Source organism: Urocampus carinirostris, chromosome 15 (genome assembly GCF_059441175.1).
Source record: "Urocampus carinirostris isolate Australia breed hairy pipefish chromosome 15, RoL_Ucar_1.0, whole genome shotgun sequence".
Lineage (NCBI taxonomy): Eukaryota > Metazoa > Chordata > Actinopteri > Syngnathiformes > Syngnathidae > Urocampus > Urocampus carinirostris.
In genome coordinates this window covers 8,090,171-8,114,338 of record NC_142363.1, presented here as the reverse complement: position 1 = coordinate 8,114,338, position 24,168 = coordinate 8,090,171, and the positions used below count along the sequence as shown (strand labels likewise).

The window sequence follows — 24,168 nt, the reverse complement described above, 5'->3', positions numbered from 1 at the left end:
GTGCAGGTGAGTGCAATTAGCAGGCAAGTGAAAGAATCGTGACACCATATAAGTACATATTTATTTCTTTGAATTATTTTACTTTTAAAAACAAAATAGAATAACTTTAAATTATTACTAAAACATACCTAAAATGAGCAAACCTTTCTGGCAATGGGGTAAGAATATATCTGTATACATTTTATGAAAATTACAGTTAAAATATGAACAAAAACGAAACTCGTATACAGTGCAGTGGCTTATTTTTATACGAAGACAACGATGACCTAAACAGAGACAGATCAAAAGTTTTAGGAAACGCATTTATTTACACTGTACTTTACATTACAATTAAATAAGACCATATTTTCGATCATGAGAAGAACATATCTTTGACGTCTCAGCCTGGCAAACACCTGTAATGGCAACAGCATGTCTCTGGCTTCAGCCAAAATGAACATTTTCAGCGAGATAGTGCATACGTTAGCACAGATTACTATATTCGGTTAAATGTCATTTGCAGGAGCTTCTATAAGAAGACAAATAAATGCAATATCCAAACAAAGCATTTATATTGCTCTTCTTCCCTAAGATCCAGGAAGTAGATTTTCAGTCAACTCATATCAGTTATTTGATAACATGGTCCAGATCTAAAGCGTCGTGGTTGCCCCGATATCCTTGCTCTTGGCTCTTTTGTTCAAACTCAGCTGGCTGTCATTTAGCGTCGGATCGGTTCTCCTGTACTGCGACCTGGGCGGGGCCATGTTGGTGAGTTCGTGCTGGTCGGCGAACATGATCCTCTCGTTCTCGTGCCGGACCTTGAACCTTTTGACCAAGCGCTTGCCGATTAGGTAGACCATCTCGCAAAGGCACATGAAGATGCACAGTGTGCTGGAGATGACCATGAACAACATGAAGATCTTTTTCTCCGTCGGACGACTGATGAAGCAGTCCACTGTGTTTGGGCAAGGATCCAGAGAACACTTGGACAACCTGAGATGTGATAAAAAATAGAATTACATACGAATGACAGATGTTTCTTTTACAGTAATTCATTGCTGTATATATCTACATATTATATATATATATCCCCGCGACCCTACTGAGGATAAGCGGTGCAGATAATAAATGAATGAATATATATATATATATATATATATATATATATATATATATATATATATATATATATATATATATATATATATATACACATATGTATATGTATCCAGGCTGTTTTTTTAGTGAGGGGATTTGCTCCCCCACATGAAATAGATAGTACTGGTAACTTTTATTTGCTTAACAAATCTTTGAGCCTGCAAAGGGAGTATCTTATTTTGTTTCAATGTGTAACAGAGTATTCAATAAATAAAGGTAATTACTTTGCAGTTTGTAACTATCACGGGTCCTTTATGGAATACAGCCCCTATACCGTGGTATAGAAAAGTATCCCAACCATTTGGAAATCCTCACATTTCTGCAGGAAATTACCATCAAACTCAACTTGGTTCTTACAAAAATCAGCAGGGAGATGTCCAGTACAGAAAGGTAACACATTGTACTACAGGCATGACATTTATTTGTGTCCAACTAGCGCAGCAGTAAATATAACTTAAATGGGCATACTCAAGAGTTTGATAAAAACCTTCTTGAAACAAAACTGAATCTGCTGTACTAAAATTCAGAAGCCCTTAATATCACAACAGCAACATACACATGCAGAGCCAAGCGATTGATCTTAAAAACTCCCATCCCTTGCAAACATGGCAAAATGATCGAGAGGAGACCAAGTATTGCTGTTACTATTTATAAAAAAAAAATTCTGCCACCATACGCCTCGCAAAATAAATAAAAATAATAATAAGCCGGTGGGCAGCGTTTGTGACACAGTTCTGAGGTCACGAGATCGAACCTTCCTGTGTGGAGTTTGCATGTTCTTCCCGTGCTCGCGTGGGTTTCCTTTGGGCACTCTGGGCTACTCCCATATTCCAAAAACATGCATGTCAAGTTAATTGGCCGGTCCAAATTGTCCCTAGGTATGAATGAGCAAGTGAGTTGTCTGTCTCCTTGTGCCTGTGATTAGCTGGCAAGCAGTTCAGGGTGTCCCCTGCCCACTGCCCAGATAGCTGGGATAGGCTCCAGCACCCCCGCGACCCTACTAAGGATAAACGGTTCAGATAATGGATGGATGGATGGAATAATAAGAGGGAGTGTATTGTAAGCCGCAGTGTTTAAAATGTTCAAAAAAAGTAGTGGTTAGTAGTCTAAAAAAATACAATAAATTGTTCAGTTCAAATTGTAACTCTTTTAAGTCTTCTTAGACCAGGCATGTCAGACTTAGTTTGGCTCTGGGACCAGATCCAGCCTTCCTGCTCTCAGGTTGGCCCGGTCAGTAAAAGATTGCCAATTCTGCATTTTTAGCTTTGTTTTTCAGTATTATTCTTTATAATTGAGGCTACATCAGTAACCTACCCGACAAATTGCAATCACAGATGACAAATGATCTTTTCTAAATACACATTTAGTCACAAATAACGGGGGGAAAAGATTTTCATGTATGGCATTGAATGTGTTAACTGTTTTTTTAACAGTTGAGTAAAATCAGTTTTCCAACAAAACCAACTCCCCGTGTTTTAAAAACTCAACACTGCCCTCTAGCAGCCGGAGAGAGGATTTGGTTTGCATTCATTTAAAAAAATCATACCTTTGGATTGGAATGACTCTTTTTGATGAACTCAAAATTTTGTGGCAGGCCGAGTTAAATCCCCCGATGGGTTGGATCTGGCCCTGACTTAAACAGAGGGCTCTGTTACTTATTTTTCCCCTTCTGTCATTATTTGCATGCTATTCTCATTACAATTTAAATACCAACAAATTTTTGGTTGGTTTTAGTTATAGCCGACACTGTCTTTTCATCTGTGGGATTCTGATGAAAATCAGATCACCTATGATGGCGATTGAATGCAGAAATTTGAGTATTTCCAAAGGGTTGAGACTACTGTATGTCAAACTCATATTTGATCAAAATATCATCAAAATATTGCATCAATTACTTTGGCAGGTCATATCCATGGTAAATCCGATATAGAATGTAGAGGAATGAGATGTCGAATCCAGCTTTGAAGACCAAACTCAGCAGATACGTCCACCAAAGGCCGCCTCTTTTCTTGCCAGGGTTGGCGTACAGGTGGGAGCCTTGGTGCAACTCCACATATTTCTTGTCCTTGTCTTCCCGGAACTTGACGTGAGCCATCACCATGAGAGACGGGCAGGTGACAAAGATGAGCTGCAGAGCCCATAGCCGGATGTGGGAGATGGGGAAGATATGGTCGTAGCAGACGTTGGTGCAGCCCGGCTGAAAACCAAGTGGGAAGGGTCACAACATACATTTAACTATTGCAATTATAAGTATCAAAATCACTTTGTTTAGGGCTCAAACACTTATTTACGAAATTCAAGCACATTTTAAGCACTTTCAAGGCCAATATTTCAAAGAAGGAAATCCAGGGTTGATCAAAAGATTTTTTTGAATTCTGTCATTCTGCCTCAACAATGCATGTGCAGCTTGGCTACGTCACACTTAAGTGTTGGGTCATAATGGAGTGCAACACGGAAGACAAAAAAGATATAATTGTATGTATAAAAAGCAGAAAAATGAGCCAAATTTGGACACATTTTAATGATATTGATTGCTCCGAAGCAGTATGCATTCAATCTTTGAATATTGACAGCTTTCGCTTTTTGTTTTACTCATTTTAATGATTTATTTTTGTATGTTTTTCAGAGGATCTGTGTCTAAAGTGATTAAATAGAATTGAAAATAGTTCATTTTTGGAGATTTTATTATTTATTTATAGCACAAAGAGTAAATATTCTTGATTTACATTTTGATATTTTTAGACTTTAAATCTATTCAGTGTGCAAAAAGTTAAAATTGTTTTGTATTTTACAAGTATTTTATTTGTGGTACCTCTACTTACAAATGTGTCTATATACAAAGCTTTCAGGTTACAAAGTATCTGAACGGGAATATATTGCATCGAGTTACAAAGGCTTTTCAGGATACGAAGTCAAAAATACAACTGCCATTCGCCGCTTCGAGAGTTCCACCCCGCAATCCTGGCAAGCTCCTTCTGTCCCCTTCCCGCTTTGTAAACAGTTTACTGTATGGTACTTCTACGAAGCGCTATTTTTCACAATGGACCCCATACAAAATGCAAAAAGGTGTAAAAGGAGAAAAAAGAGGAAGATAATTTTCCTTGCCATTAAAACAAAGCAAGAGGCAATAGAGAGGTATGAAAACACAGATTTTAGAATACAACATTCCCAATATAAAAATATATATAATATGCTTTAGAATCTGCCCCTTGTGCAGCATTAAAAATGTAATTTTTATTGATTTTATTTACTAAATTTCAGAATTTTATTTCTCTGTACTTCTGCAGCACTTTCGGTTTTCTTGAAAATTGTTGACTTTGATGAAGCAGTCTAACAAGTTTAAACTTTTATGACAATTTTGTTTGTAATGATGCAATGTTCAATAAAAAAGATTTTAAAAATTGTAAGATAACTTTTTATAAAAAACGGCCTGGGCGCCCTCTGCTGGACAACATTGGTACTAAAACTCCCAGCATCACAACGAAATTGTGTGCACTCTTATTTGCATAAATGTAACGTACTTAGTAGATCATCAATCACGTGAATCACCAAATAGATGATCTCATTAGTTGCAGCCCTAGGTGGAATTGTGTTTCTTAAACTTGACAATTCATGCTCCTTTTTAACCATCAAAACCTCAGAATGCATACACTTTAACTTTCCAAACTCTTTGGTACACTTTGCAGGTACAGTAATTTTGCTGTTTGGCATGCTGACATGATTGATGGAAGAAGTGTTGTGTTATTTTGGGGCTGGGTCTCTTAAAGCCTTTGTCTTCAAGCTGTCACCCATGTTTGCTATCACTTAGTGTGTAAACGGGAAAAATGTGAAGCACATTGTAAAGCGCTTTGGGAGGTCGTCATTGACTTGTAAAGCGCTATATAAATGCAGACCGTTTACATTTACATTCTTTTCCTAGTGATTTGTTCATTTTTAATGTGATTTTTGTTGCAACAGGTTTGTAAAACAATAAATAAATAAAGAATGAAATACAAAAATACAAATTTCTTCTTTTTCTTACCTGCCGTGTATTGCACACAAAGTCTTTGCTCTCATCGCCCCAAACTCTTTGCGCTGCCACCACAAACACAAGCACACGGAAGACAAACACCATGGACAGCCAAATTCTTCCGAACGCGGTGGAGTACTTGTTGACTCCGCTCAACAGGCTTTCTAGTCCTGACCAGTTCATCCCTGTGGCCTGAACTTGTCGAGAACACCAAAACAAGTGTACTCCTGTCGAAGAAAGCAGACAAAGGAGTGTCATCGCCAAATACATCACATCTCACTCAGTGTGAAACTCAAACAAACAGCATGTATAGACTTGCGTATGCCCTTTCTGACGAAGGGAGTGTGGGTATTTCCAAAACCCTGGTTTTGGGGCAACCAAAATACAAATGATTTTCAAAGACAGCCAGCTTAGAAAAAGATACCTTTTGGGAGCCACCGGCTTACGTAACCTTGGTAACGTACGTTTTAGGAATTCTGCAGGCACACAGGTGAGTGTTTTTTTTAAACGTTGCTAATGATGACGCCTTGCACTGAAAAACACAGCAACCAAATGATGAAGGTGATGCATCTGAGTCAAATCAGGAGGCTTCCCTTGCTATATGTTACCGTAGAAACCAGTACCGATTCATATAGGGAAGCAAACTAAGCCAGGGGTCGGGAACCTATTCCATACATGGCTCATTTCATGAGGACATATGGGTGGAGATCAAATAGAACTTGTAATGTGTACGTAGTTATTTATTTTATAGTTACATGCTCATGCTTAACGGTTCAGCCCAGTGTTTATAGGACACAATATTTACGGTTTACAGTCAAGGTGTTACACAAAAAGACCCCTTTGTGGCTGTGAAGAGCTAAATAATCCTTTATATTAAAGCTCATTAAACAGTATACGTTAATTTTTGAGGCCCTTTATGATGAAAAGCCACAAGACAAATTTTAACCCCCCCAATTCTTATCTACCCAAAAGCTCTAGCAAAGCACCAAGAGGAATTTCAGCGGAGGAATACACAGGGCACACGCACACTTTATACTCACCCAGCGCCGTCTACACTGAAGGTAAATTCATTGGTATCCTCGTTTGCAGTATTTTGTCATATTTTTACAAAGGAACTTTGCTTGCACCTTATTTTGAAACTTTTATTTAGGACAAAAACGACAGTCAAAATGAGCCTCTACACTCTTAAGTAACTGTGGGAGGGAGACAAATTTTGAGTGGTATATTCATATGGGACACAGGCTCTGGCATTATTATTATTTCATCAATTTTATGAAACCTTCAAACATCACACTGTGAAATAAATTGCGCTGAAGCATTAGCTTTTGTCTGTAGAACAGGTTTGGTGTTTTATTGAATTTTGTCTTAAAATATACGGTGGTGCTCTTTCCCAAACATCAAATTAAAATATTTTCAGCTTTTATAGCTCTTAAGATCAAAAAGGTTTCGCAACCCTGCTGTAGTACAACTAAAACTGAGTGCTGAAAAGCACAAGGAAAAATACAAACTAAGGTGAATCATGTGGCCAAACCGCACCATTTTCTTCATTGTTTTGCCCAGCTTTTAGGGTTTTGGTTTGGGGAGTATCCATAGCAGCAAGACGATGGACAATCATATCGGCTCCTTCTTTGTGAATCTCATGTTATGTAATATACATTTCTTGACCTACAAATGTTTTTTTAAATGCATATTTAGATGATAGTTCATGCATTTCAGTTTACTATTCACCCCCCCCAAAAAAAATCCTTACTACCAGGAAACGCGAAATAATGCACAATATTTCTTTAGAATTTTTTATGCAAGTTAAAAAACAGATGTTACCAATGCAAAACTCTCTCTAATTTGCATTGCTCTTTAGTATGTAGACAAGGTATATAAGGTATATATTACTTCCCAACATATCCAGACCTGACTAGAGATTTTGACTGTCGGCGTCATAAAAAGTAAACTAAAATGATTTATAGGTATGGCAATGTTAAACCCCATCTTTCCAGGTCTTAAAGTATTTGACCATTAGATGTTACTGTATTATGCAGTGCAGGGCTGTCAATCACAATTGTACAGAGGGCCAAAACTCAAATCACACATTTGGTCATGGGCCAAACAGGATAAATATTTATTGAAAACACTAAAACTTGACATTTTTTTGAACATACATTTGAATTAAGAATAAAGAAACTTAAACATTAAGTAACTTAAAAAACGTTCCTCTCCATAAAAAGCCCCCTGTAAAAACTATACAATTTTAAAAAGTGAAAAAAAAAATCGAATTAAAATTTGTGCTTCTCACTTTGGTATATTGTTTGGTGAAAAACATCTAATGGATCTTTTTTTATTTTTATTTAGCTCTTCAACTTTCTGTATCTTCTGCTCTGTGGTCAGGTTTTTCAGCTTATCCTGATGCTTTGTCTCGCAGTGCCGTTTTACATTATATTCCTTAATTAGCTTTACAGGCAATGTTAGTTAACAAATATTCAGCTTTTCATTGGTTTCGAAAGGCTAAATTTTCGCAACCAACTTGTCTCTTGGCCATTTGAGGATTTAGCATGCGCATAAATCACAGCAACTGAAACGACACCCTGCTGTTCTCCGTTTAGCCTTCCGTTACATGGTGATAAATAGAAGTTGTTCCACTGGTGTTACATCTCCCTTGCCTGACAGTCAAAGACTCACTAGTAATGCTCTGGTCGGTCTTGTTTTTCAACTGGCCGGCGTGTTGTTTGACAGTAGCTAACTTGATTGATGCGGGAACATTTTCAGGAAGTCTTGCAGCGGCAAGGCAGCTGAAACGCTGCATGATAAGACCTGTAGTTTGAGAGATATCTGCAGGGCCATTATATTAGATATTTAGAAAATTATTAAGATTTATAAGCCGACCTGATGTGGCCCGTGGCCCGTGAATTTGACAGAATGGTCTAGTGCAACTGAAAACGTCTGCTGCAAAGCACTAGGGAGAATACAAACTAGGAAAACCTTAAAGCGACCAAACCGCACCATTTCTCTTCTCATTCTTTTGCCCAGCATTTAACAAGGTTTTTTTGGGAGTACCCATAGCAGCTAGTTGGCGGACAATTGTGTCAGCTCCCTCTAGGCTAGCTTCATGTGATGTAAACAAAATAAAAAATTTGAGATATTAAGAGTATTTATTTTTTAAAAATGCAAGCATTAGCCGCAGTAAAGTAAAATAGCTGTTGCATTTTTTCATTGGTCTATATGGTGCTTAAAACAAATGGCATTTAAAGTACACAATTGCAGTGTAATGTTATTGAAAAAGGAAGCTACATTTTCATAATTGATAGGGTAATATCCTGAATGGAATTGGAAAAATGTGTTTCCATTACACTTCAGTTCCACATGTCTCAAAAATCACCTTACTAGAGCATTTTAACTTTTTGCAATATTTAAAAGTTTGTTTTTTTACGAAGTTTTCGCATTTACATTACCAATTTGCTTTTGACCAAATTGCATCTCAAAATCGAACAATTGCCAGTATTCCGGCTATGTAAAACCATGTAAACAAGTTCTCTTATCCACTTAATCTGAGTGCAACAATTCAGATAGAAAGTGTTGGGTTTGTCCTTTCATTTTCAACTCCGGCTACTGTTCTCATTAAGCCTTATGTTTATTGGTTCATTTTGCTGGGATGACTCAACTTTCTTTTCCTGCAATTGTATCCATGCACATGTAGTGTAAGGCCATGCTTTTGCCAAGCCAAGCACAAAATGTAAGCACATGAGACACAGTAATCAGGCACACTTTAGCGAGGAGAGGACAAGCACGTTACTTTGCTGATTGTGGTGAATGACAAGAACGAAATGTATTAAATTTTAAAAGTTAGAATTTGAAAATAGAATAGAATATTTTTTATTGTTAGTGATGACAACATAGTAAACATTGCTTGCAATCACATCAAACATGCCGCTCCAAGATAGACACATAATAAATAATGGAAACAGAAAAATTAGATAAAAGAATAAGAAATAAATAGGTAGTGCTTGGGGACTGGCCTAAGTTATAAGTGCAATTTTTTTTCATAATAATCGTGTAATGAAAAATAAAGCATGTAACAGTAGTTCAATAAAATGTAGTGCAATCACATTTAGTAGCAAACCCATTTTCCAATACAGGATGTCACAAAAGTGGATACACATCTAACATCTCTGGAGAGGTTTAATTGTGGTGTTTAGTATATCAACACTGAAGAAACATCGCTTTGGCACAATGAAAAGAAGTCTGTGTAAAGCTATTATAGCTAAGTAAATGTATCTTAACAGTAAAAAAAAAACTCAAATATAGCCGTCAATAACTAAACCGCTCTGCAACAGAAGTGTGTAAACCCTAAAGTGAAAATTCCTGAAGTGTATGGTGTGAGTACTTTAAGGCTGACCCCCCCACCTCTTCAATCTCTGAAGCAATGCCGAGGGCACCTCTGCCCATATCTTTCTTGGATAGAATTTGGTTGTGACACTGTGCACGTTCACTCCGCTTCTTTGGGAGTTTCAGTGACCAGTATGACAGAGTGTACTTCAAATTAAACACACCTGAGTCCAAGTAAGAGTAAGGTATTTTGGAGGGAACATGACAAGCAGTGTCTTGTTGCCAGGGGCTTAGTTATATATGGCTATATTTTGAGTCTTTTAAGGGGGAAAATCAATTTACTGTGATCAGGGATGTGATTTGACCAAAGTGAAATTATCTGAAAATTAGGCGGGGGTCTGGGGGCCGCGGGCACCCAGCTAGGTCCAGGGCAGTGCCCTGGTGGCGGGACAAGTGGGGCGAAGCCCCCCGGAGCTCATGGGTTTTACGTTTTTTTAAGTACTTTCAATGCACTCAGATGACAAAGAAATAGACAAAACAACAGCATCAATTTTCAATGTATTTTGAACTATCCCATATAAAATGACAGTTTAAGTCAACTCAAAATCAGTCACATTAAAAAACATTGGACTGCCTTTGCTTTTAAAAACTATCACTGAGAATATCATCATATCTAACTCATGTGATTACTAAGTTAACACATAAATCATGTTGAAGAGTTCAAATTTCATGAAGAAATAATTGTATCATGACCAAATGAAAAGTAACTCATATTAGAACATACCACAAATGTCTTTGTTATAGCAGAAGATGTTATCTATAAATGAAAGTACAATAAGTATAGGCCCTACAGTAAAGTGTTAGTGTAATGTACACATGAAAATCTATTATTGTAATTGTTAAATATTTATGGCCATTTTTATTACGTTATAATATTTTCGAAAAAAAGGGGAAAACTGTCAAATAAATTTGAAAAGTTTACCACCTACCTCAAAATTCACGACTCTATCAGCAACTGGTACAGGTTTTTGGGGTGGATCACGTCTCTCTATTACCGTTTCCGTTTGTGGTGTCAATAAGGGATGGAGGCCTTAAAGTTTTGGAGTTTTCGTTTGGGCACCGAAACTACCAGCGATGGAATAATTTGTTGTTCTTGACTGGAGTTCTTTCACGTGTTTTTTGCTCTTTGCGTGACTTTCAAGAACTTTGAAACCTCTCCCACCATAGACAATGGTATCATGGCATCAAATGCAAAGCGCTTTCCCGGCACGATCGATCTTCCGAATAAAGTCACTGAACAAATTCGTCACAGTCTTCTTTCCAACATTTGTAGATAATTCCTTCTCCAACCAGTCCGATTGAAACTTGTTTTTTACGATCTTATCAATTTCTTTACCTCGCGGAGCATCTTTGCGTTCGATCTCGGACATCTTTCTTTAAACACTCGGCAAAAACGTGTGAGAAATGAACAATGGCATACTCCTACGCCTTTATAACAAGCGCGTTTATTGGTCAACACGGAGACTTCAACCAATCACAAGTACGTTTCATTTCAGTTACGGAAACACTAAAATGGAATGCTGCAGAGACGAAATCGGTTTTTTTACCAATTAAAAAATCGGAAATCTTAAAATTTTATTTTTGGAGATAAAAAAAGCGGAATTCCGCGAATTAGCGGAAAAATCACATCCCTGTGTGATATAGAGGCTTTACACTAGAGGTAAGATTGGGCCTAAAAAAAAATCCAGCCTGATTCGACCAGAGTTATAGATTTATAAATTTGAACCCGACCAAAAACCGACGGATTGACTTGATTTGATAAACCGAGCCCAAAGTAAACCCAAAGTTTTACTTTGCTGGCGAGGTAAACCCGAAGCGTACTTCGGCTGTTCGTAATGTGCGTCTCGGATGAGGTACGCAGCTTGGGTTTTCTTGGGGCCAAGTCCCTCAAATCAAGTGTGCACTTCGAAGTGCAGTGCCAAAATGAACTGTTTGGTGCCAAAGTGAGCATTTCGCTAAACTGTAGCAAAATGAAACAGAACGAAATAGCACCAAAAATAAAATCATATTCTGCAGATTACAGCCTGCAAATAGTGAAATATTAGGCCAAAAAGCAAAAAGAAAGTTTGTCAAGTCAAGTCATTTTGTAAAGCCTGTTAGTTATTGGCGAGAAGTGGAAATGACGTCTGACGTAAGCCAAGTGGAGGCGGAAAGAGGAATCGGTGAAGTGAAAAGTTCTTTGGATTTAGTGAATTGGAGTTAACCTTATAGTTTGGTAAGCATGTTCATTAAAATAGTTATTTGAACAAGTAAAAGTAAAAAGCAGTCATCTAAACAATGACTTGGGTCAGAGTAAGTGCATGCTGTGGAGATCCTCCAAGGAGGGGAGAAAAAAAACGGCGAGGGAGAAGCCCTGCTCGGTCTGACTTAATGATTGACATTTTAAGCCTGTACATTACACAACCTTCTTTTCATCGTGTCAAAGCGATGTGTCTTCAGTGTTTTTCTATTAAGCATTATAATGACATCTCTGTAGAACTGTGAGGGGTTTACTCACTTTTGTGACATACTTTACATCCGCCAACATAGATATTAATTTCCCAGTCTTGCACACTTGCTTAGGGTGGTGATGGCCATAGGGAGAAAACTGTCACTTCGCCTGTTGGTCCTTGTTTAAAGGGACATGTAGCGCCTACCAAAGGCCTTCCAGTTGGACTATTTACTAACACCATTTATATAGGGTTGTTTGTTTGTCACTCATCATCTAAACTAGGGGTCACCAACCTTTTTGAAGTTGAACGCTACTATTTTTCTACTGATTAGCACGAAGGCCAACCGGTTTTATATACAAATCTAAAGTTATTATCTTGTGACCATGGTAGTACTATGTTATTACCAGGTAGTAATTATCTTAGGTTTCGAATAGGCTCAATCAACGACTAAACATAATGTTAAAAATAAATTTCCTAGAAAATCACAATGACCCATTATATATTTCCAGAGCCTGTGGACTACTGAGTTGGTCTTACAGCACACCCTAAGCGGGCTCGACATTGGAGACCCCTGATCTAAACTATTCATTTGTATTTTTGCCAAAATCTGAACTATTGATTTAGAATTGGTTGAAATCTTTTATCTGAGGTTTCAGCTTCTCTCTCTGTTCTCCCAGCAAGTTCAAACTCAAATGATGTCTCCTTTCCTAATTTTGAGTGTCTACTAAACTTTAAACTGATCTCAGTGTCTAATCACCACAACAAAAAAAGAGAGGCATTTAAAATGACTCACAGTTGCGCAAGGAACCCAATTCAAATCCCAACTTGTGAAAATGCCATTTTCCAAGTTTGATGCAATCAATTTCAAATGTTTACAAAAACTTCGTTCTGTGTTTGCTTAAATCGGCGTGCAACAACAGGTCACGGGTGTGGCAGGATCAGTCATGGTTGCCACCATGACAACACACCTATCTACAATGAGCTGAGCATCTGGCAGCTCCTGGCCAAAAAGGACATTGTCACGCAATTTCAAACTTTCTATAACTGTAAAAATGCAATTTCAGATGGAAATAAACGGTAATTAGCAGTTGAAAAGCTCTCAAAGACCCACATTTTCTTCTATATTAGTCATGGCTCACCACTGAATAAATGACTCATTTGGCGAAGGACAAATAAAGCTCTGAAAAGGGATGTTTGCATTTGGATGGGAAACGGTCCAGTCGAATCTACTCCACTTTGACTAAACAACGAAGGGTTTTCCATAGCAGTGTTTTTCAACCAATCTGCCGGGGCACGTTGGTGTTCCGTAATCAGTGTTGGGTTTGACACCGTTATAAATAACAACATTACATAACAGCGTTATTTTTCAGTCAGGGGTGATCTAACTAATTATTTTTTTCCGCCGTTGCCTTTACTAACGGTTCTTTGAATAAAATGGTTTTCAGCTCTCCTTGTTTGTATCACGTATTTTCAGATCGTGTCACCCTTCAAAATAGTGACTACCATATAGTTATATAGCAATCACGAATATAGCATTTACTAATATGCCAAAACAAAAGGCAAATGAGGGCTGGGTCGCAACCGCCTCGTGACATTCACAAACGAAACGAGTCTATGAGCCGGCTCTTGGAAGGGAACAAAGGGAGCTGGTTTCCCACCAATTACGAGCTGGTTCCCCTCCGAGACACCTTTTTAATCTTATGATTATGTATTTTTGAAGGGAATCTGTGTTTTTGACTTTTAATACTTGATTTTGTATTCTATGGTTGTTTTTTTTTAACTTATGAATATTTTAATTATATTTTCTGTGTTTTCAGTTTAAATGTGTTGGTATAAAGAATTACAGTGGAACCTCGGTTTTCAAACGCCTTTCAGTTCGAACAAATCGGTTCTCGACCAAAAATTTCGAGAAATTCTTGCTTCGCTTTTCGTTCAAAAAATCGGGGTTCAAACGCCGATACGCTAGGGGCGACGCTGAGCGGCGTACGAGTGTAGATTGCCCCCACCCCTCGTAAAGAACTGTTGTCACGGCAACGTACACTCCTTTTCTGTTTTCGTTTTTCAAAAGCGGTGAATGAAGTGTTTTAACCCCTAATTATGCCTCGGAAGAAGGTTGGTGCAAGCAGCAAAGTTGCTACAGGTGAAAAAAGAGGAGTAGTGCGTACAACTATTGCATTTAAGAAAGAAACAATAGCAAAATATGAAGAAGGTGTGCGAGTTTCCCTTCTTTCAGGAATACAGCATGGCTTCTGCCGACCGGTAAGAAATCCTATTCATAATTCTTTTCTTTATCCTTTAACCGCTCACCACTTGTTGTGGAGACCCGGGTGCTAAATGACGTGTAAACGACCTGATTTTTTCATTTTTACACGTTCATGTTAGCGTAATCTTTCGTACGGAAGATTACGCTAACGCGAACGTACAATTAGCCTGGGTTAGCTTTATGTTAAATATTCAAGATAAACATTCAGGGTGTTGGAACGGATTAAAACAATTTTACATTACTTTTAATGGGAAAAAACGGCTTCAGTGATCGTACAAATCGGTTTTCGTACAAAGAAATGGAACGGATTATGGTCGAGAACCGAGGTTCCACTGTAAAGTATATTCTTTTTTGTTCTTTTATCTCTCTTTTTCCATTTGTTTTTGTAATTTTACTTTTGTTACTTTTTTCCTCATTTTTGTCTTTTTTCCAGACTTTAAGCCTTTAAGACTTTAAGCTTAAGCCCGGTCCGTGGGGAATTTGGCATTGAAGGATTACCTCATGTGCGGTCCCTTCTCTTTTGAGTTTTTCCTTGCCCTCATGTAGGTTTTAGATCAGGGGATGGTGTAGTAATAGTCTGTGGTTTGCAATCATCTGTGGTCTGTGCAGTCCTTTGAGACTCTTTGTGATTAAGGGCTATACAAATAAACATGACTTGAAGCTTTTGGCTGAAGAACGCCAACGGCACGGTGCCCCTGCACACCTTAGGCCGTTTTCAGCTGTACTGCAAGTTGTTTACGTCACGTGTTTTTGGATGACTATACGAGCTGAAGACTACCGGAGCAATTACCAAAACGAGCACATATTTACTACTACGCCAAAAGAAAACCCATATGAGAGCTACGTCACGTAAATTAGCTATATACTGTATACTGTATTTAGACGACAGCACTGGGGCGGAATAGTGCCAGATTGAAACACAGATGTGTTTTTTGCACTGTTGTCGTTGGTAGTTATCATCATTCCTCCAAAATAAAGGAAACTCTAGCGACTTATAATACTTAAATAACCACAATGATACAGAAAGAGAACAGAAGCATTTTTGAGAGATAACTTCCACTGCAGTTCAATTCCTATGTATAAATTAAGAACTTGATTTGTAGTTGAAAAAGTTGAAATATCATGAGTACATAGTCAATATTCTTCCCGTTGTGTATTAAATGAATCATGTTTCCCCTCGAGATAGGTGTCATAAATGTGTTTGGAAGTCACCACGGTGATTTTAGTTAGAGCCTTTTCTTGTCGTGAAAAATGGGACTTTGCCGTTTTCCTGTCCCGCGCACACATCAAAAATTTGGCAACCGAGTGCCAAAATGATCAAACAGCAAACATCTTTGCTACTCCTTCAAAAAGACTAACAAAAACGAAAGTTGTGATTGATCATACAATTTAATTGTACCTCTGCGTACTACTGTACTCATTCATTATATTAGTCTACAGTTGTTCAGCAAAATGTCCGCTAAGAAAAATAAAGAATAATACACTGTAGTTAAAGCTGCAGTGTTTGAAATATAGCAAAAAAGTAACAGCCTGGATTCCTGAATTACAGTTTACCACTTAACTGGTCATTAAGAAAAATACATTGTAGTTAAAGCTGCAGTGTTTGAAATACTCTATAGCAAAAAAGTAGGAGCTTCTATTCCTGAATAACTGTTTACTACTTACAGTATCTGGTCATAAAGAGTAATACACTGTAGTTAAAGCTGCAATGTTTAAAATATAGCAAAAAAGTAGCAGCCTGTATACCTGAATTACTGTTTGCTGCTTGTCTGGTCATAAAGAGTAATATACTGTACTGTAGTTAAAGCTGCAGTGTTTGAAATATAGCAAAAACAGTAGCAGCTTGTATTACGGGATTACTGTTTACTAATTATCGGGTCGTAAAGAAAAATACACTGTAGTTAAAGCTGCAGTGTTTGAAATATAGCATAAAAGTTGTAGCTCGTATTCCTGAATTACTGTTTACTAATTATCTGGTCATGAGGTAGTCAAGGGATCCTCAATGACTTATTTTATATAATGAAACTGTTTAATATATAACTGCAAACAAATTACAATTAATCCCATAAAGTAAAAAATCTGGCAGAGAATTTGTCTACTAATTTTGAATATTATTTTCTAAAGTTGGGAAAAAAAACTGAAAAAGTTAGAACATAGTTAAAAATTGGTTCCATTCCAAGATTATTTCTGCTCATTTTAAATATTGTTTATGTTTTTTTCTGGAGAAACAAGATAGGAATGTTGTGAAAATATATAGTAAAATCCTATTTTACAGCAGGGCAAGTCAAGTCATGTTTATTTGAGATGCCCTTAGTGGCAAAAAGTCTCAAAGGGTACCATTACACCATCTCCTAATTTGAAACCTACACGAGGGCAAGACAAACTAAAAAACCTCAGCATAAGGAAAATGAAGAAACCTTGAGAAGGGGTTGCACATAAAACAATTTCCTATCCAGAATGACCAAAATTATCGACCAGAATAACCTGGTTTTACCTCCAAGGTCACGGTCACCACAAATGATAAGTAAAACTTGTCACGTGTCAATTAAAGTATCTTGATATTTTAGGCTAAAAAAGGACAGTGTGTATTATTTGTGCTTAAAAAAACATTGTTCATTAGAAAATATTGATTTATATAAGCAAAAACACACACAATACAACTATTATATAAACATGTATTTTTAAAAACACTCATAAGTCGAGAAATCAGCTTTTATTTTACATAACACGAGCTTAATCTAGAGCAGGGGTGTCAAACTCATTTTAACTCGGGGGCCACACGATAGAACAAACATTCTCACGGGGGCCGGACTATTAGATTACAAAGAAAAAAAAAGAGAGAGAAAGAAATAGGAGAAAGAGAGGTCAAGAAAAAGAGAGAGGGTGGGACAAAGAAAGAGAAAAAGGGAGAAAGAGGGAGAACGAGAGAGAGAGAGAGAGCAAAATATGGTAAAAAGACACAAAGAGAAATAGACAAAGAGGAACAAAGAAAGAGAAAAAGAGAGACAGAGGGAGTGAAAGAGAGAGAGAGAGTGAGAGAAGAAAGGAAGGAAGAGAGAGAGAGTGAGAAAGAGAGAGAGAAAGAAATACAAGTACAGCGTTAGTGAGGGGCACCTGGCTTTAGCAACATCAAGTGGACATATTTCAACCTGCAGCTCGTTTTTTCTTGCGCTTCCCTCAGCGTTGTCTCGCGGGTCGGATCAATCTCTTAGCGGGCCTGATTAGGCCCGCGGGCCGCCTGTTTGACACCCCTGATCTAGCGCGAGCTGGCATAATTGTCCGGCATCTTACTTATCCAGGTACCCAGAACCTCAAAAAGACTAGGCAAAAATATTGAAAAGTAAAACGGTCCGTTTTGGTACTTTGAGTCTCCAGAGTTTGTAACCTTCATTATGCTTTGTGGCACTCTCCTTTTCAAAAAACAAACAAACAAACAAAAAGGACATGAAACTGGTGCAATGAATAAATCATTTAACTCTTTAGTTGCTGAACAATGTGCCTCGAGATTTTTTTCATGAAAAAAGAGTGCGCCTTGGCTCAAAAATGTTGGGAAACACTGCTAGTTAGTGACCAGTATTAGAACTAACGCGTTACGAAGTAACTCTCTGGAACCAGTACTACGCTACTTTATAAAAGCAGATCATTAATGATAATGTCCTGAAAATGTTAAGTACCTTTACTCCACTTACATTAATAATAATGATCATAATCTCATCTCATCTCATTAGCCGTACCGCTTATCCTCATTAGGGTCGCGGGGATGATCATAATAATAGTAATAATAATAATAATAATAATAATACATTGTATATCATATCGCCTTTCAGGACACCCAAGGTTGCTGTACCTATGAGTAGGGCACAACAATAAACGAAGAGTAAAACAAGATATAGTATATCCCTCAATCAGGTAATGCTAATGCCTTAAGATGTTTATGTTTACCTACAAAAAACAACAACATAAAGTTATGGAGGCACCATCTCAAGACAAAGTATGAGGAAGCTGAATTTTTCCTCATGTAGATATTTTACCTACCGTATATACTCGCATCTAAGCTGAACCTACAACTATAAAATAAAATACTGAAACCAGGGAATCAGTCTATTTGCACATATTTGATTGTGTGTCGCCAATGGAAAATGGTAAGCAGAGTGTAGGAGGGGGGCATTGTCATGATTGCTGATTCAAGGCACCCGTGACTGCCCAATTGGCGCCAACAGCCCTGAAAGCTTATTGGCTAAGAGACTCTTTTTAAACCCCTGCCTTTCAAGAGAACACCGTCAGATCGTTGCGACCCCATGCTCCCAGCTTGGCAAGCTCACACTTTCAGATATTTTTCCTGCCCTGTTTTCCTCTGCCTGATCCCCGTTGCCGACCTGTTTTTGGACCCGATTCTGACCTGTTCTGCCATCCCAACATCGTACCCGTTTTGCCCTGCTAAAGGCCTGACACCTGTTGCCGACCTTGTTTCCGAACTCGATACCACCCTTGCTCTCCCATCCCGGTTAACAACCGGTATTCCTGCAAATCCACGATCATCCTGGCTCGAAACGGAAGTTTCCAGCCACCAGCTACCCTTGTCCGTCAACCATCGGATCGTAGAAGCAAGCCCTACTCTCCCTCTTTATTAATAAAACTGAGTAAACGAGCTCTATTGGGTCCAGTTTCTGGTCTGTGACAGGCGTGGCTAATACAGGAACTACAAACCAACGTGAAATCAATGGGGCAAACATGAACAGTAGATAGCTACTTTTAGAGCAACGTGCTACTTTTTAATGTCAGGGGTTAACAACAGTAAGGAAAGGACTGGTGCTAACTTTGCCACAACCCCAAAACAGGCTGGGAACCGTTAGTAGTGGAGAAAGCTGTCCAGATTTGCGTCCTCATTGGTGCCTTGACAATACAGGCCATTAAGGGATGAACCATGAATCTGGGCGTAACTGAATTACGTTTTGAATTAAGTAACTAGTAACTACAATAAATTTCTTTTTTAGTAAAACGCCGAACACTGTTCCTGATTTTGACTGATTCTTGATCGACATGTACAAAGACACACCCCTCTGCAAACCCAAGGAAACAGCCAGAAAAACTTGTTGCCGTTCTCGCGTAAACTGTTAATACAGTAGTCATTGCAGAGTCATCAAGGAATATCAAAGAACAGCAACATGATTCATTTAATTCACAAAACTAAAAATACACAACAATGAAACCTATATGAACCACAAATATATCGCCAAATAGACAAAGTGTGAATTTAGAACAAGTCATATTTTTTGCTTGACTATACCTTTCAAGTCTTTACTAAAGGTCTATGTCAGTGTTTTCAACCAGTGTGCCGGGTCACACTGGTCTAGTCCAGTGTTGTTCAACCTTTTTTGAAGCAAGGTACACTTTTATTTAAAAAAAAAGTTCCGAGGCACACCGTCTGTCGAAAATGTTTGAAAATTAAGTTATGTCAAATATTTCACTGGACTACCTAATAAGCAGATAATTAGTATATAAAAAGAAGAAAGTAATTCTTAATATAAAAAAAGAATGATGTGCTTTATTTATGTTTTTATTTTTTACAGTGCAATCTTAAACCACTTCAAAAAAAAAAAAATACGTTATTAAATGTACTGTACACTGTACTACCTCAAGAGCAGATAATTAGTACCTTATTTTCCGCACTATAAGGCGCACCGGGTTATAGGGCGCACCCCGAAAAAATAGTTTTTGGTCCTATTTTTGACATACATAAGACGCACCGGATTATAAGGCGCTACAATGGGAACGTCGACAAAACAGTCAGATAGTTCAGTCCAACTTATTACCCCCTTAACATTCCGAAAGCTTGCAAAGACGCAAATACGTGTCGAGAACATGTGCGGATGCGGTGTCCGTACGATGTCACTCAAATGCATTGTTCCATCATTCGGAAGGTTAAAGTCTTGGGATTCAAGAAATGCCAACCATTCCTTAGTATCTATTTTCTTTTACGCTCGCAGTAAATCCAGGAAAATAAAATATTTTCAAATACAGAATAGAAAAAAATGCTTTCTCTATGCCGTCAGCCACGTGCTATACACATTCATCTTTTTCGGCCAATTGCAGGCTTTGTTTCGCCGTTTAAGCCAATGCCAGCCTGTAAATGATAAAAAGGATCTGCCCCTTGACCTCCGAATAACTTTAGCCAATAGTGATTGATTCAACTGATGATTGACACATCTTTTTCGGCCAATTGCAGGCTTTGTGTTGCCGTTTAAGCCAATGCCAGCCTGTAAATGATAAAAAGGATCCGCCCCTTGACCTCCAAATAACTTTAGCCAATAGTGATCGATTCAAATGATGATTGACACATTGGTTAGCCAATGAAACGCCGGTAAATAAATCCCAGCATACACCGCGTACTACTTGGCGTTCGGGGGAAAATCTAGTCGGCGGCTGCAAATTAGTTGGAAATCTTTGCAATTTTAAAATTGATCCATAAATAAGGCGCACTGTATTATAAGGCGCATGGTCAGCTTTTAAAAAAAATAAAGGCTTTTTGGTGCGCCTTATAGTGCGGAAAATACGGTACGTAAATAGTATATAAAAATCTACTGCTACCTACTGATATGGAGGACTATTACAGTTCCTCGTCTGAAGAGTGCAAAAATACTGAACAATGGCCTGATTTTTTGGGAAAGATGAAATTGGGAAAATTCCAGCGGCACACTAGACAAGGTCCCATGGCACACTAGTGTGCCCCGGCAAACTAGTTGAAAAACACTGGTCTAGTGTGCTGCGAGAAATTGACCAATTTGATCTTTGCAAAAAAGAGTGCCATTGGTCAGTATTTTTGTTTTCTTCCAGTTATTAGCCGAGTAACTGTAACATTCATCTATATCAGTAGGTGGCAGCAGATTACTATTTTTCATTCATTTAAATATACTAATCATATGCTTGTGAGGTATTACAGGGAAATATATTAAATACATTATTTTATTTGAAATATAAATGCCAATTTCTATGGTAGACACTCAAAATAAGGAGAGAAGATATCAATAGATTTTGAATTTGTAAGAAGAACAGGGGGAGAAGCCTTCAAATAAGGAAGTCCAACCTGATCTAGAGGCCTTCTACTGAGGCCTTTGTTTTGAATAAATTTTGAGGTTTTCACAGAAAAATAACTTTAATACATCAAATAATGTAAAAAAGTTATTTTGTAGTTATTTTTAAATTGTTTTCTTATTTTATATATATAAAAAGATAGTAGTGAAAAATCCTAAGAATTATACTTTTTGTTCATTTTATATATTTGTTATGTTTTTTTTTTGTTATGTTTGTAAAAACACAAAACAAAAATCAAAGCGAAAGCAAAATTCTACACCAAAATGAATAATAACCTGTTTAACCTCCTGAGCCGCAGTAACCACAAAAGTCTCAATTCAAGCAATATGATAATTTAAGCTACTAAACAGCAACATGAAACTAGTGCCGGGCAGGGGCCATTTTAGGTTCCTAGTTTTGGTAGTTGTCTGCTTGGTTCAATTTAAATAAGTAATATTTAATAAAGAATAAATGAAATAAACGATTTACCTCTGTGTTCTACCACAAGTTGTTTTATAACTAAAAGATCAGAATTCAGTATCAGAAAAATCTGTATCAATTCATAACTTTTTAAAATAGTAAATGCTTTATTTGTTGGTGATCGGAATGAGTGGAGAGGTGTTGTAAAAGAATAGTGGGATGTTTAGACGAGCTCTAAACGATGGGCAGGGCACCTGTATGATACGGCAGGGGTAAACCAGTGAAAGCTGTCGGGCCCTGCTGTTGAACAGAAGAGTGTGTTGCGTCACTCTGATCCGAGTGACATGGCCGCTATCTTGCGTCCAGTTTCATATGGAGGGACGAAAGCATGACCAACTTGGGTGCCGAGGTGCTTAACTTGTTTGGGTGTTTGGGCATTTGAGTTGGCCATGGTATGGTCCAAAAAATTTTGTGTTTTTTTTGCTCCTTTTCCCTTTTTTGTTTTCTTTGTTGAATTAAATGGACTGAACCATTTCAAGGCAGTGGGGTATTTCTGACACTGTTGTTTACATTTTTGTTTTGTTTGACATTTTTTTAATCTAATATTTTCCATTATCTTTAGGCTTATTCTTTCCTGTAATCATTGGAGGGGCTTGGGTTGAATTTGCGGGGGCTTGAGTGGTGAGTAAAAACTATTATTACCCCCCAAAAAATCTTTGCACAACTTTGATGCACATTAAACATATACAACAGCACATCCAGCAGCAGTTTACATAAGGTTTCATTATTTAAAAGAATAGACACCCGGCTCCCTTCTATACGCTTTATCCTCCCTTGTGATTGGTCAATATGCATTTTTTCCATTGATTCTGATTGCTTGACTTTAAATAAATAAAAGGTTAAAATTGTTTTGTGTTTGTTCGCTTTTTCCCCAGATATGTAAATATATTTTTTTTTCAAATGATGTGTTTTACAATGAGCTTTTTAAAAAAATACTGTTTTGTTTTTTGTGATATTATGTAGTTTATTTGATGCTGCATTGAAAATTCGATACAAATTTCAAATTGACGTTTTGTTGTTTCACGCAGGGATTCCAGTCTCTTGACCTTAAAGTTGCTTGGTATAACAAGGTCCCAAGTACAAACAAGTTAAAAGTTGACTGGGGAGTGAAAATAATTAAATGCTATAAATAGTTTGTAGAATAATAGATTTAATTATTTCATTCATTTTGTGCATATTACATTATTATTGATGATATACTGATGGAAGGGAACCACAAAAAATGTATTTTTTCTTTTCTTTCTTCTTTTGTTCTGCTTTTTTCCTTTTCTTTTTTTCTCTTTTTTTCTTGTCTTTTGTTTCTATTTTTTCAAGCTTTTTTATTCTTTGTTTCTTCTTTAGTTCTTAATTTACCCTTTTCCTTTTTCTTCTTTTGTTTCATTTTCCCTATATCCACTTTTCTTTAAGTGGGCAGAGCGTATCTGTGGATGGGCGCTTCCCACCACTGCCCCCCTCTTGGTAACGCCCCTGGTCTGCCTTGAGATCATTTTAATGAAAAAAGTGTGCCTTGGCTCCCAAAAGTTTGAAAAATAGTGATCTATGTAATGTTTGAATCCAGAAGACCACAAACACACACACATACACTCATCTTTCTGTTTAGAGAAGATACAAAACAAAACAAATTGACACGTACCTGCTGCTGAAACCTTCCTTAGGATGAAGAAGGTAAATTCCAAGCGAACGAGAAAACTTTAGTACCTCTTCAAAACAGTACAAGTTAGGCTGTAAAACATCTGCTTGTCATTATGTTACTCTTTTCCGCCTTTCTGGGATCGTCTGCTCCCGCTCCCTCTTTCCAGAAATCTTGCCAAACCAGATTCAGCCGATTCAACGTCATTACACCTACATGCGCCCACAAACGCACATTTACACACGCCCCGTCTTGTCAAAGAGATTGAAAGTATGTGATAAAAGAACAAAGGAGGGAGGAAAAAACAGGCAGAGTTGTGCTTCACCTACACGAGTTGGATGTATAAAGCGCGTGTGCCGGGGTGTGTGTTTTTGGGAAATGTAGTGTGTGCCTGGTACATAGGGCCACACCCATTAGAATCGAATATGCAGAGGTCTCAAATTCAATTGAGTTGGGGGCTGCTGAAGCTAGGGTGAGGTTGGGCAAAATTGGGCGCTGTTAAAAACATTCCGCTGTTCTTAAAGGGACAGTGTTTTACATTTGTCCGCTAGGTGTCGCTGTAATGTGTAGTGCAATCAAAAATGATTCCAAGGAAGACTACAGACTACAGCGGCTGAAAGTGGGCAAAAAGCACCCATTTTGTTTTGACTTTTACCCACCCTTTCACAAAGAATGTCACGATTGCCCATTGCCCTCACTTGGCCCCGCCCGTTTGGCGCCAGCTGCGGTTCGTTGCCTGATTGACTTCCCTCCTATTTAAGCTGAGTGC

General features: G+C 37.8%; 1 protein-coding gene across 1 annotated transcript; it reads right to left on the bottom strand.

The window, feature by feature from the left end:
* Positions 1 to 47: 47 nt before the first annotated feature.
* On the bottom strand, positions 48 to 23,755 carry LOC148351451 (gap junction beta-4 protein-like). The gene is made up of 4 exons (XM_088354326.1): positions 23,403 to 23,755; positions 5,159 to 5,373; positions 3,033 to 3,334; positions 48 to 972 (listed from the first exon to the last, which is right to left on the bottom strand). Exons 2-4 carry the CDS (start codon positions 5,327 to 5,329, stop codon positions 630 to 632), a joined length of 816 nt encoding a protein of 271 aa, XP_088210452.1. The 5' UTR covers positions 5,330 to 5,373; positions 23,403 to 23,755; the 3' UTR covers positions 48 to 629.
* Positions 23,756 to 24,168: the final 413 nt, after the last annotated feature.

Bases quoted from the DNA above. Each gene is read 5' to 3' on its own strand.
- LOC148351451 (XM_088354326.1), bottom strand. From the start codon at position 5,329: ATGAACTGGTCAGGACTAGAAAGCCTGTTGAGCGGAGTCAACAAGTAC. The intron at 3,335-5,158 runs GTAAGAAAAAGA...CTTGGTTTTCAG, and splicing joins TTGTGTGCAATACACGGCAG to CCGGGCTGCACCAACGTCTG. The intron at 973-3,032 runs GTAATTGATGCA...ATCACATCTCAG, and splicing joins CATGGATATGACCTGCCAAA to GTTGTCCAAGTGTTCTCTGG.